General features: G+C 51.2%; 1 protein-coding gene across 6 annotated transcripts; it reads right to left on the bottom strand.

Moving 5' to 3' along the window:
- Positions 1–313: 313 nt before the first annotated feature.
- Miip (migration and invasion inhibitory protein) lies at positions 314–7,547 on the bottom strand. 6 transcript variants are annotated; one of them, XM_027398166.2, is made up of 10 exons: positions 7,397–7,547; positions 5,680–5,880; positions 5,073–5,420; positions 4,607–4,691; positions 3,019–3,127; positions 2,878–2,930; positions 2,385–2,514; positions 2,185–2,281; positions 916–1,065; positions 314–656 (listed from the first exon to the last, which is right to left on the bottom strand). In XM_027398166.2, exons 2-10 carry the CDS (start codon positions 5,791–5,793, stop codon positions 585–587), a joined length of 1,158 nt encoding a protein of 385 aa, XP_027253967.1. In that variant the 5' UTR covers positions 5,794–5,880; positions 7,397–7,547; the 3' UTR covers positions 314–584. The 6 variants fall into 6 exon arrangements, with proteins under 6 accessions (XP_027253967.1, XP_027253964.1, XP_035295315.1 ...); XM_027398163.2 differs by having other exon boundaries at positions 314–1,065; XM_035439424.1 differs by lacking the exon at positions 916–1,065.
- Between the last annotated feature and the right edge of the window lie 5,734 nt (positions 7,548–13,281).

The following is a 13,281-nucleotide window of genomic DNA, read 5'->3' as shown; positions in this document are numbered from 1 at the left end:
TTTTCCTTCACTCAAGCCCTCTTCTCTTTGTTCTCTTCTCTCTCTTGCCTTCCTCTCTCTCCCACTTTCTCCCTCCCCCACCTGGAATAAACTATGTATGGTTAACGTATCTCTCGTCTCACCTCTCATCTTGCACCTTTTTTAAAAAAACTTAAATAAGATCACAACAGAAGCCACACTCTAAGTGATGGGTGCTCACAGGGTGTTCACCTCCAGGCAGCCAGTGTCTCCTGTAGGCAAAGTCAAGCCAGGTGAGGCCAGGACACCTGGACATCAAGGGGGCTGACAGGAAAAAACAAGCTTACACTGGGACGGGAGTCATAGGGCCCTCAGTTTTATTTACATAGTCCTCACAGTATCTCTTCCCCTCCACTTTGGAGTTCTACTCCCAGGAGGCAAATGGGCCAGGGCCAGGCCTGGACCCTCCCATCCGCCCAGGCCAGGAGACAGCACAGCTGCTTCCATCTTGTCAGGTTTCAGCCTCATCATGAGGGCTTCCGTCTCTCAGGTGCTGGCTCCTCGGGGGAGGCTGATGGTGCTGGTAGAATACTGTTTCCCTTCTGAGTGGTCCGTCTGCAGGGCTTCTAGTGGGAGGGACGGAACTGAGGAACCCGAGGCTCTGACCAGATGGGGGGTGGGACCTGTGCTGGAAAGTCCTGGAGGGTGAATGCGGAGGTGTTGGGAGTTACTAGAGGACAGATGAATGGGAAAACATTGGGCGGTCACTCAGGGACAGGTGGGGCCCAGTATTAGCCTCCATTCCTCCTGCACCTTGGAGTGAGGGCCACCTTCCTGAGTAGAATGGGGCAGGCAGCAATGAGTTCCAAAGTTGGAGGGACACCTTGTCAGGGCCTGAGCTCCCATCTTGATAGGATCTGTCCCACCTGGACACCACCCCCCAAGGTTGGGACACACCCTGGACCCTCCCAGGAGGGATGAGCTGGTGGCTGACAGATGTCGGCGCTGGGCTCCTTCACAGGACACAGAGGACCAGAGGTCAAGACTCTTGGGTACAGAGCTTTTCTCAGACTTTGGAGGGAGGATGTCCCAGCCCAGTAGACAGTGCTGTGGAGAGCAAAGGTTAAAGGTATCTGTCATTCCCAACTATGGAAAAGGCCCCTGAGCAGCATGATGCCCTCCCTGGGGCAGCAGGTACATCCAACCATCAGTTATCCTGGGTCACCCCAATCTCAGTCCCTATTGACCTGGTCACCCTAACCCTCCCCAAGACGGGTGAGAGGCTGAGGGTAGTGATGGAGTCCTTTCCACGATGGACGTGGCCCTGAACACCTAGGTTGCATGACTTCGCTAAACCACCCTTGAGACCCTGATACGGGATGTCTTTCTGGGCGCTGTCAATATGTTTCTCTTATTGGTTGATGAATAAATGTTGATTGGCCGTAGTGGCGGGACTACCAGACTAGGAGAATTCTGGGAAGGGGAAAGGCAGAGAAACAGTCGACAGGGAGATGCCATGTAGCCACCAGGAAGGTAGGACACTGGGATATTCTCTGGTAAACCAGGGCCACATGGAGATACATAGATGAACAAAAATGGGTTAATAATTAAGAGCTAGCCAATAAGAAGCCTTCACCATCGGCCAAACAGTTTACAATTAATATAAGCCTCTGTGTGTTTATTTGGGGCCAAACAGCAGCAGGCCTCTGTGGGACAGAAATTCCATCTTCATCTTCAAGACTCCAACACGGAGGAAGTTCCCTTTCTATCCACTTTATAGAGGAGCCAGAGGGTCTTTCCCCCTTCTCTTGTCCTAGTTGCAGCTACTCTGTCCTTCACCCGGTATGAGCAGGACGCCCTTTGACTTCCATCCTGACTAGGAATGACACACAATGGAAACATAAAAGTCTGGGTTCAAATCCATCTCTCCTACCAGCTCTACTCTGCCTCTGTGGCCTGTGTGGGGGTGGGCTAAGACAGTGGTTGCTGTGGCTCTGGGAAACAGCCCTCCTAAGAGCCATGCATGTGGTACCCAAGAGCTCAGTGAATAGGGCCCATATAGACACCCATCTCAGACAACATGTGGGGGACAGGCTCTACACCATCCCAGGTGAGGCCAGAGGCCCTTGCTGGCATTCAAGAGCCTTGGAGCAAGCTCTCTTCCATGCTAGCTCAGGAACCTGCCCACACATGCCTGCCTCTGGCCTCTTCAGGCAGGCAGCTTACCTGAGGGAGAGCCAGAGTGTCAGATGCATCAAAGCTTTTCCGTCTATGAATCCGATACTGATGTGGTGGGTCCAGAATGGATAGTGGGATGCTCACCCTGTGCAAGGGGCACAGTATTAAAATCAGCGGGGGCCACGTTCTGCACCCTACCCTAGTTGCAACTGTCCACTGGGACCTCTCAGGAATTCCAGTGCACCCACCTGACTTGCGAGGGCTCCGCCAGAGTCTCAGGGCCCTGTTGGTCTCGAGATATCCCACACAGGCGGCAAGTGGTACCCAGATCCACTGGCACTGGAAACAAGCGCCGGTTGACACGGTAACAGTACACACCTGTGAGGCCCATGATAGCACAGTTCCCCCTAAGCCAGGGAATTTGCTGCCAGGGCCTCTGGCTGTCCCTAGTCACACAAGCCATGCCATCCATTGAGGAGTCACACTGTGCTACTTTTCTCCCCCAGGCCCTTCCCTCCCAAAGTCTTGGGTCCACACCTAGGTTCAGGGGAAACGTCCTCTCCTGGGGCACTGGGAGCTACACCCGGCCATCTCTGAAAGCTGCTACAGAGAGGTGGTTACAAAGGGCAGGACCGAAACCAGCCAGAGCCCCAGGCCAGAGTGGATCCCACACTGCTCAGACACCAGGCTGCCCTCCCCGAGTCGCCAGCTCAGAGTGACCTGGTGGAAGTACACACTCACACTCGTGGTCCCCTTCCATACAGCTGCTCTCCTGCAGGCCTGGGAACACAGCTCTGGGGGGAGGGGGTGGGGAGAAGATGAGCAGGATGAGTGACAGAGTCCCCTAACCACCCTCTGCTCTCCTCATGCACCCCTGCTTACTCAGGGGAGTCGCAAATGCAGTCCTCTTTGTTGGTTTCTCGAAACCTCTGAAGCTCAGAGAAGAAGGCATCCGGTTTACTGGTGACTGGAGAGTTACTGTCCAGGGACCCTGGGGTGGGTGGGCAAAGCACCGGTGGGTGAGTTAAGGCTACATGGACTGGGGCCCCACCTCACCCCTAGGACTCTTCACCCACTGTGAGAGCCAGCTCTGTTTGAGCACCAGCCTGCCCTGATATAGTCAGCCATCCACAGACAACTCTCTCGTAGAGCCCTTAAGAGGGGCCCCATACTCTTCTTATTTTATTATAGCGACAGGAGCTATGTATGCCTGGCTGGTCTGGAATTCCATATACGGACCACACTGGCCTTGAACTCACAGAGACTGGACTGCCTCTGCCTCTTGAGGGCTGGGATTAAAGGCATGCACCTCTATGCCCTGCTTACTTTTTTTTTGCTCTGCTTACTTTTTTTTTTTTAGAGACAAGGTCTCATGTAGCCTAGGCTGGCCTCCAACTCAACACTGTAAGCGTGTACCTGGTTTACATTCTTTCATTTTTAAAGATTTATTCATTTATTATGTATACAATGTTCTGCCTGCATGTATGTCTACCCAACAGAAGAGGGCACCAGATCTCATTACGGATGTTGTGAGCCACCATGTGGTTGCTGGGAATTGAACTCAGAACCTCTGAAAGAGCAACCGGTGAGCTTAACCTCTGAGCCATCTCCCTAGCCCCTGGCTTACATTCTTACTAGCTAGAGAAGAGCAGGAAACTAGACAAAGTTCTCACTCTGAGGGGGCTATATTCTAAAGGGATGAAAGACTAATTAGTCACCAAGGACTGTGATTCAATACTGAATGGAGACACCTGCTGGGAAGCTGGAGACCAAAGCCTGGTAGCTTGGTGCCACAGGACAGAGGTTCCAAGGGAGGTCTGAGAAGGTGACCAGAGTAGAGACCAAGGAAGTCACGTGGACAAATCAAAAGGATACCCAGGGGTGGTGGCGCACACCTTTAATCCCAGCACTAGGGAGGCAGAAGCAGGCGATCTCAGAGTTGCAGGACAGCCTGGTCTACAGAGTAAATTTCAGGACAGCCAGGGGTACACAGAGAAACCCCGTCTCAGAAAACGAACAAAACAAGCAAAAAGAGCACTGGCTGCTCTTGCAGAGATTCAGTTCCCATCTCCCACAGCATGGCTCACAACCATCTATAACTCCAATTCTGGGCTCTGATGCCCGCTTCTGGCCTCCACAAGTATCAGGCACGCACACACACAGACATACACACAGGTAAACACACACACACTCACAAATCAATAGTTAAAATTAAAAACAAAAAGTTAAACTGGCAACATTTGTGCTGTGTGCGTTTTAGCACTCAGTTGACAGTAATGAGGCAGAAGAGGTTGGCGGAGGACAGGAGCCCTGAGATGCCAGGAGAAGGGCAGTCGAGTGGAGATGCTCCCACCAGTGCTGGGCAGGGGCCTGGCCTCTATAAACACTGAAATATGGAGCAGCCCTGCTTCGCCCACTCACTCAGCTTCATGTGTGTCCAAGCTGAGATTAATCCAACCCCGTCCCTCACCTGCAATCCAATCATAGCCCAGGTATGGCAGGAAACGCCGGCTGCTCTCAGGCATTACAGACTCTTGGGAGAAGGTCACTTTGGGCTGAGGAAGTAGACAAGGAGGACAAGGCTAGAGCAGCAGGCCTGGCCCAGAGGTGGCCCCATTTCAGGGGAACAGCACACTGTGTCTTGACTTAGATTCCAGGTTGACGCTGACCTCAGCTGGAGAGCTCAGAAACGAGAAGGTAAGTCTGGCCCACTTTGGGTATGACTGTGAACAAGCCTCAGTCTTTCCACCAGCATAACATGGCTTACCTCTTTCTTCCCAAAGCACTAAGAACTAAGAACAATAACTAGACACACCTCACTGGACCTTCTAGAAGCCTCACCCCCTACAAGGGAGGCTTGTCCAAGAACAATTTGTCCAGACAGGGCAACTGAGGCTCAAAAAGGTCCCCATGATTTCCAGGCGCTCCTGAGTTACCTTAGATGGCTTGCTTGGTCTTGACAGGACAGACTTTGGGACCTGTGTCTTTTGCGGTCCCATACCTTTCGGTGGCCCCTTCACAGCTTCAGGGGCTAGCAAGGGTACTGAGGGGGGCCACAGTCCATTCTGGGGCTCTGGGTGTTGGCACGTGGCAGGTGGGATAGAGTTCACCCTGGAGTTCTCCTTGTCATACCAAGATGTATCAGCTGTGTTTCCTCGATGATTGTCCAGTGAGTTCCACACGTGTCTTTTGTCCTGTGAGCTTGGGGCCACTGAGGAGGTGCAAGAACTCTCTTGGGACAGTGACATCTCTAAGTTGCTGCTGTTGCTACAGTCCTGTTTTGGCTGCAAGAAACAGGTCAGGTTACCCAAGCAGTAGCCTGGCCAGTGTCTAACCACTCTTGCTTGCTCTGAACACATAGGTCTTTGTCCTGCTGTCGTCTCTGGGTGTCCCAGCCCAGTCCCTTCCTCCGAAGGCCTCAGTTTTGCAACATTGGCAAAAATGGGTGCATTGGATAAGGCTGACCCTGGAAGTTTGGGCATAGTCACATGGGGTAGGCAGTCTTTTCCTCGACACCCGGGCATTACCAAGGAGGCCACCCACCTCTGACACGGCTCTGGCCACTGACCGGCACATGGCATCATGCCCAGCCCACAGCTGTTTCAGCAGCTCCAGGCTGAGCAGCCTAAGTTGGATGGGGTCCTTAGTCTCTGCCATCTTGGGCCTGGGTCACGGCTTTTCACAGCAATGTCACTGGCCTTGGGCTGCAGGATACTCACAGGAAGTGCTCGGGCTAGGTTTTACCTGAAGTCAAAGCATCAATGACAAAAGATGAGGGAGGGAACCTGTCACACAGGCCTGAATACAAACCGTCACCAGGTTACTTAACCTCTGTGTGCCTCTTGTCCTAAGCTACTAAATAGGGTAGCAGAGAGTTTACCCTACCATGCTGCCACTCAGAGCAACACAGGACAGTGCACATTAAACCATCAGGATAGCATGCTACAAATGTTCATTACTGCTAAGCCAGCCAGAATGCCTGGAATGTCTCCAGCATTCTTAATTACAATCTGCTTTTCGTGCCAACTGTGCTATTTCTTTTCCCCAAAGACCACATCTCAGGATGGTGTGGAGGGCTGTTTTTGAATGGATATGGACAACAGAAAACGCTTTCCTGCCCAGAGACTAAGACTGCCATTGGGCCTTCCTTGTGTAATCTTGTTCCTGGGGCCTGGGAGATGGCTCAGTGGGTAAAGGTGCTTGTGGCCAGCCTGACAATGTGAGTTCAATCTTCAGGAGAGAACTACTCCCACGAATTGTCTTCTGACCTCCCTCCATCCGTGGGTCGTGGCATGCCCTTGCCCATACCCACACACAAATAAAAAATGTTTTTAAATTTAATAGGATTCCTTTATCATACAGAAAGAGGCTAGTACAGAGTGCTAATTCAAAATTAATAACTTGTGTAATCTGGTGCTGGCACTGAACCCAGGACCTGCAGCATTAAGCCTGTTCTCTGACACAAAGCTGCCCCCAGTCAATTTGTTTTTGTGTGCGCACACATGTTCCCTAAGGCCACATCGCTAGTGAGTGTCAAAGAAGGTTTGAACTAAAATGTAAGTTTCTGGTTGTTGTGCAGCGGCTACTCCCTCTGACATTCAAGCATCTCCCTCGTGTGTGGTGGGAGGAGAGAGTTTCCTCGGAAAGTTGCAAGATTTTATGGTCTAGACAGTGCTAAAGACAGAAGACTCGGGAGCGGAGCCACCTGCACGCTGTACAGGGGTGAATCAGAACTCATGCTAAGTGAGTCTGTCAATGAAGCAGCCGCTTGCCTTTGGGTCAAATAAGTTCCCGAAGTGACCCCAATACACTCATTGGTTCACCCATGGGGGAATCATTTCTCTGCTCTCTTGGCTGTGCTCTGGGGCAAATAGACCTTTCTTGGCATATGACTGCCGAGTAAGGGTCGGTCTGCACTTAGGAAAGCCTGGCCCTGACAGGGTTAGTGGGATCCTGGGAAACCTCCCCCTTCTCGAGTCAGCTTTGATCCTTCAACTCGGGGACACCACTTTGCTTCTGCAGTGTAGGGAAGCGCTTCCCACTTCTTTTACAACCACAGGTCCAGACTCCTCCACCAGCACCAGAGCTTTAACTCCGGGTTGGGTCAGAACCCCTGCTTGTCCTAGCTCTGCCACCCGACACGCCCCTGGGGACTCGGGACTCCATGCAGTCTGCAGGGGACGAGCAGAGAAGCAGACCCCAGCCTCTCACTCACCCAAGCAGGGTGCCCATCGGGCCTGGGCGCTTGCCCCTTCTCTACCTGGCTTAGCCGGGCGTAGGAACATCCCTCTGGTCCCAAGATCAGTGGCCACTGCGGATGAAAGCATTCAGACGTTCTCCACCCGGAAGCCTAGGGCCCCAGCAGCCCGGGGCTCCGCCTCCTTTGGGCGGGGCCTCCGCCAGCTGTCCTGATTGGCCAATTGGCGGAGCGGGCCGCCAGACAAACGTTATTTCGCATCCGGAAGCGGCAGTTTCAATTTGGGGGTGGGGCTAATGGCCCCTCACTGCTGATTTGTTAATTCATAATGTCAAGTCTGCCAACTCGAATTTTACTGAATGGAAAGACCAGAACTACAGGTTGCGATTGGCCAGTGTGGCCCCGTACGTAATTTCCGGATGATTGTGAAGCTGCGAGTGGCTGCGGATGGGCGGGACAAGCGATGAGGGCAAAGAATTCCATCGGTCAAGCTTCAAAGTTGGGCTTGCTTCAGACTACAGGCTGCTCTGGGTTGGTGGGAGGCGGGGTGGGTTACAGGCCTGCCCAAAACGGCCCGCGTTCTTTAACACGTCAAGTCTTTGTGAAGTGCCTACTTTGTGCCAGAGATATTGGAAGACAAGGATGTAAACGAGTGGGGACCGAGGGAGAGAACTCACTGGCAAAATTACAACATAGATACCAAAGTCTGGTTCTGTAAAACTAAACCAAAATTAGCGGGACATGTTGACGCATTCCTTTAATCCCAGCACTCGGGGAGGCAGAGGCAGGAGGATCTCCGAGTTTGAGGTAAATTCCAGCCCAGGATACAGGGAGAAACACTATCTCAAAAAAAAAAAAAAAAAAAAAAGATTTAAGCCAAAGTTTAATGTAGCTCAGACTGGCCTCTAACTCGATGTCATGAGGATGACCTTGACTGCGTTCTAACCTGCAGCCTCTGTCCCCGCTAATAATGGGATTATAAGAATATTCCAACATACAGTTCGTGTGGTGCTGGGGACTGAACCCGAAGTTCTGTGCATGGAAGTGTGTTACCTTAGTGTTTTAAATGCCCCAGGCTATTAGCTGTTCTCCTCTCTCCCTGTCACAGAGTCAGAAGGCCAGCCTGCCCCAGGAAAGGGTCTCGGAGGAGGACCCTTGAAATAAGCATCCTGGAATTTAGTGTAAGGGGCCTGTTTTGCCCTCACTATCTTCATTCAGTAAGCACACTTTACTATTGTATGTGCCTAATCTGTGCCGGGTATGGCGCAGTGAGCAGGATGAAGTCCTCGGCAAGAGCATTACAGTCGATACAATTCCATGGGCGCACTAAGGCACACCTGCAACCCCAGCTCTCAGTAGGCAAGGGGCAGGTAGGAGCTCAAGACCAGCTTGGTCTACATAATGAGCTCCAGGACAGCCAGGGCTACGTAGTGAGATCCTGTCTCAACAGAAACAACACAATTTGTGGTGTCCAACAGACAAGATGTCAAAGCCGAATCATCTCCGTAGACAGAAAACCCAATAAGCCTGGTCCTTTTCTTAGGGGTTGGACATGGGAGGCATCCTGATTTTTTCTCTTGGGGTCTTGTAGCATTTGAGAAAGTCCAGTCTATTATCTGGGTATGGCGGCACATACTTTTAATTCAGGGCTCCAGAGGCAGGGTCTTTGTGAGTTCGAGTCCTGCTGGGCTATATAATGAGTTCCAGGCCAGCAGGGGCTACAAAGTGAGACTCTGGCTTAAAGCAAAAACAAAGACAAATGGCTAGCTGTGCTGTGGTGCCCCTCCCCCCTTGATCAAGAGGCAGGGACAAGCCAATCTGGTTCAAGGCTAACCTGGCCTACAGAGTGAGTTCCAGACAGCCAGGGCTACACAGAGAAACTGTCTTGAAAAACAAAACAAAACAACAACAAAAAATGGCTCTCTCCACCATGTGGAGCCTGAGGTTCATTAGGGTTGGTGACAAATTTGCCTTCCCCCTGCTGACTAGCCCTGTAATACAACCCAAATTTTTAAGTGTTCCAACATTTAAAACAGACAATCAACAGAGAGAGAGAGAGAGAGAGAGAGAGAGAGAGAGAGAGAGAGAGATGAACTCATAAAAAGGGGGTAAGGGAAAGAAAAGACAAAAGAAAAAGATCTGAAGGTTACCTACTAGAGAAACATCTGCATCCCTGTTAGAGGCGGGTGGACAGAGGGTTGACAGGTGGGGCAGCGACTGATCAGAGGAAGAGCCGCCCTCAGTGAGGGCAGCACCTTTTTACTGGCGGCAAAGACAAGGTCAAGTCAGAGGGGAAAACTGCTTTGCCATCATCGCTGTCTTCTCTGACCTCTTTGACCTTTCAACGTGGCCTCCACACCAACAATTCCCTAGGGTGCTTTTAGGCTCCTGCAGCGAAGACTTAGAATTTAGATCTGAGGCTTGTAGGACTGAGCAGCCAGGTTCTAGAGAGACATGGATGACTTTTTCCTTCGTGTGCTTGGTGGTATCTGGAGCTGGCTCTTCAAACCTGAAGTTGCCAATGACTCTCCTGGTAGTGCAGAGAACACTAATGGTGTGAGCTGCTGAAAAGATAAATGTGGCTGACTGACCCCACCCCCGACATTCATGCTTTCTGAGCAGGAAGGGACTCAGTGACTCTAGCTATATACTTTGGAACATTTCTGGAAGATTAGGGAATTAGATGCAGTTGTTAAGCTGCTTTTGGCATCTCTGCATAAAGTAACAAAGGGAGGAGACCAACTTAGCGATGACATTTCCCAGCCCTGGATGCACACTAAAGATCTAAAGGTTTCAAGTGTGTCCTGGGAGAGTTGTGAGATTAGCTGATTACAGTTGGAGGTCAAGTGTCAGCCACCTCGTAAGTGGCCAAGAGTGGGGTCCTGTAATGGGATGGAGATGTGTGGGAGGATGCTGGTTCTGATGGAACTGAGAAAGCAGGCTTGCCCACTGTAGTGTTGGCCTCTCCACCCTTGTCTGAGGGGGAGGGGTGTTCTGTCTTGTCTAAAGGGCATGCCAAGCAGGACAAAGTCCTCAGAACCAGTCCTCACCACCCTTAGTTACTTCTGAATCTGTGACCAGACCCAAGTCTGTCTATCCCTACAAGTCAGAAACGCTACTCTCCCTAAGAACTCGAACTGCTTGCTTATGCAAATAGTCAAAGGAAAGAGCATGTATGGGGATGGATTTTAAGGTGGGAGGATCACAATACTGGATCAGACTGAATTCATCGGTTTAGGTTTAATGTTTTTGTTTAACATCATAGCTCACACTGTAGAAGAAAATGGTGTCAAGAGTTTGCTTGGTTGCCTGAAGCAAGGGTCCAAAGATGACCTACTATGACAAAGCTGCCGATGCCTGATGTCCTGTGGTGGTACTCTATTAATGATGGGATTTAAAAAATTAGGGAACTCGGAATGGTGGAGTGGTCTTTGTGTAAAAGTTACTTGTGCAATGGAGGGGCCCAGAGGATGTACCCATCGCTAGACCTATGTGTTATGGTGGAAACTTCATCCGAGGCCCTGGCATCATATACCCAAAGTGTCTGGGATGTTATTGTGGAATTCTACCCGAGCCCCTCCTGTATCTCCCTCTAAACTCTGCTGCATCTCAGAAAGCCCAGCAAATGATGGCCCCTCCCCCAGAGATGATCAAGACCACTCCCACAGGGTATTTAAACTGTCCCCCCCCCCTCCGAAAACATATGTGTGGGTTTCCTTTCTTCCTTTCCCGTCTCCTCTAAGAGGGGCTAGAAGGCCACCGGGGAGCGTTGCATCCATTAAACGTGGGCTTTTTCTAATTTGGTTTGATTTGGGTTGCTGCATCAATGAAGAGACTTTTTGGGGTGTAGAAACTTTTTACTATGAGGTTACATTTTGTCAGTGGAACAACAGAGAACTAGAAGAGCTCTGTGTACAGAACCTAACAGTGGGAGCCACTATGCCCAGCTGATTGAATATACTCTTAAAAATGAACTTGTCTGACTTTAGCAAGAACCGATAACCCTAGCACTAGGATGGCTAAGGCAGAATTTTAAGGTTGAGGACAGCTTGGGCTACACAGAGAGAGCTTGTCTCAAAAATATGGTGGGGCCTAGGAGATGGCTCAGGTCAATCTCTTTAGCTGTGAAACTTGAGGACTCTGGGTCCAGTCAGTAGGAGCCATATAAAAGCTACACATGGCACACCTCTGAAACCCTAGCACCCTTCGGGGAAGACTGGGGGAGGGCGGGTGGAGACAGAATGGCCTGTAAACTCTCTGGCCAGTCTGGAGCATGTTTGGAAGCAAAGAGGCACCCTGCCTCAATAAGGTGGGGGTGGGGGGGGAGTGGTAAGAACAGACTTGTGACCTCCATATGCATGATACGGTTCACCAATGTGTGGACGTGCACAGTTTCCAAGAGAGGTGTCCTGGGGATGTAGCACAGATGGCGGAGTGCTGTGTAGAGGGCACACATCCCTGGGATGCTCACCTTTAATCCCAGCACTCAGAAGGCAGAGTGCTGTGTAGAGGGCACACATCCCTGGGATGCTCACCTTTAATCCCAGCACTCAGAAGGCAGAGGCAGGTGGGATCTCTGTGAGTTCAAGGGTAGCCTGGTCTACTACAGGATAACAAGGCCACATGAGAAGGAAAAAAAAGGGGGGGGGTAGAGAGATGGCTCAGTGTTGACTTTGCTGCATAATCATGACAACTGGGTTTTTGGATCCCAGAGTCTACATAGCCCCCCCCCCCACACACACACACACACACACACACACAGGATTTCTCTGTATAGCCAACTGCCCTGGAACTCACTCTGTAGGCCAGGCTGGCCTCAAACTCACAGAGATCCTCCTGCCTCTGCCTCCTGAGTGCTGGGATTAAAGGCGTGTGCCACCACTGCCTGGTCTAGAACACCTTTCCTTGTGCACTGCCACCTAATGGGTGATTAGCAGCAGCTTGCTAGTGACAGAAGCTCCCACCCTGAGTGCATGCCCTTGGGAAACTTCATTTCAGGTACACATGCACTAGACTGCGGTGTTTCTAGTGGAGGGGAGAGTAGAGGGCACACTTGAAGCTGACAGGCTTGGGGAAAATCAGGTTTGGGCTCAAAAGTAGGCTTCCCCCTCCCTTCCCTCCCCAATCAGCCCAAGACACTAGGACATCATCAGCTAGTCTTACTTCTCTGAACTTTGGTTCCCACAAAGGGGCTGAACAAGCTGAATTCTTAGCATACACATCTGAATGTCCTAGAACTGTCTGCCCACAGGCTTCCAGGAACATTTGAACTCCCCCAAAGTCCTAGACTGCTAATGTGTGAATAGAACTGCTCTCCTGAAACACTAGAGCAACACGTACAGAGCCTATTCTAGCCGGGGAGCCAAACACGGCCCCTCCTGAGATGACTGTTCTGGGACACGTGCATATCCTGTGTGCTACACCCAGGGTAAGCTGTCAGTTCAGGGCGAGGAAGACGGTGTCGCCCGTGTACAGCAGAGGGGCAGGGAGGTAGAGGGGCTTGGGGTGTGGCGCACGCTCAACTCCAAGTGCAAAGGTCATAAGAGGGAAGGGTGGGAGAGGGAATAGGGTAGGAGGTAATAACCTGTACCACCCCAGAGCAGCTGTGATGGAGAAGAGATCAGGATCTGGAGACTCATAGAAAGTGACGGATGAGGTACAGCCCGCATGATGGTGGATTTGTGGCCTGGGAATCTGGCAGGATGTAGTTACCATCAGCTGAGCTCAAGAATTTCTGAGACAGACAAGTGGGTGGTAGGGGTGGGACCTCAGCCAACAGGACACATGCAGAGGACACCAATGGCCTTTTCCATTCCAAAGGGCCCTTCAAGAAAGGTCACAGGCAAGTTCTCAGAAGGCAGAGTGGGGTGGCCTGCTGAGTCACTGATGTTTTACATGAACCTGCATGAGTGGATTTACAGAGAACTAACTCTGTACAGGAATCACTC

This window comes from Cricetulus griseus, chromosome 2 (assembly GCF_003668045.3).
Source record: "Cricetulus griseus strain 17A/GY chromosome 2, alternate assembly CriGri-PICRH-1.0, whole genome shotgun sequence".
Taxonomy (NCBI): domain Eukaryota; kingdom Metazoa; phylum Chordata; class Mammalia; order Rodentia; family Cricetidae; genus Cricetulus; species Cricetulus griseus.
The sequence above is the reverse complement of the archived record's forward strand: the minus strand, read 5'-3'. Positions and strand labels throughout refer to the sequence as shown.

Excerpts from the sequence above, each read along its gene's own strand:
- Miip (XM_027398163.2), bottom strand. The coding sequence starts at position 5,793 with ATGGCAGAGACTAAGGACCCCATCCAACTTAGGCTGCTCAGCCTGGAG. Across the intron at positions 4,692-5,072 it reads GACCAAGCAAGCCATCTAAG|CCCAAAGTGACCTTCTCCCA; the intron begins GTAACTCAGGAG and ends CTACTTCCTCAG. Across the intron at positions 2,282-2,384 it reads GCGGAGCCCTCGCAAGTCAG|GGTGAGCATCCCACTATCCA; the intron begins GTGGGTGCACTG and ends CCCCTTGCACAG.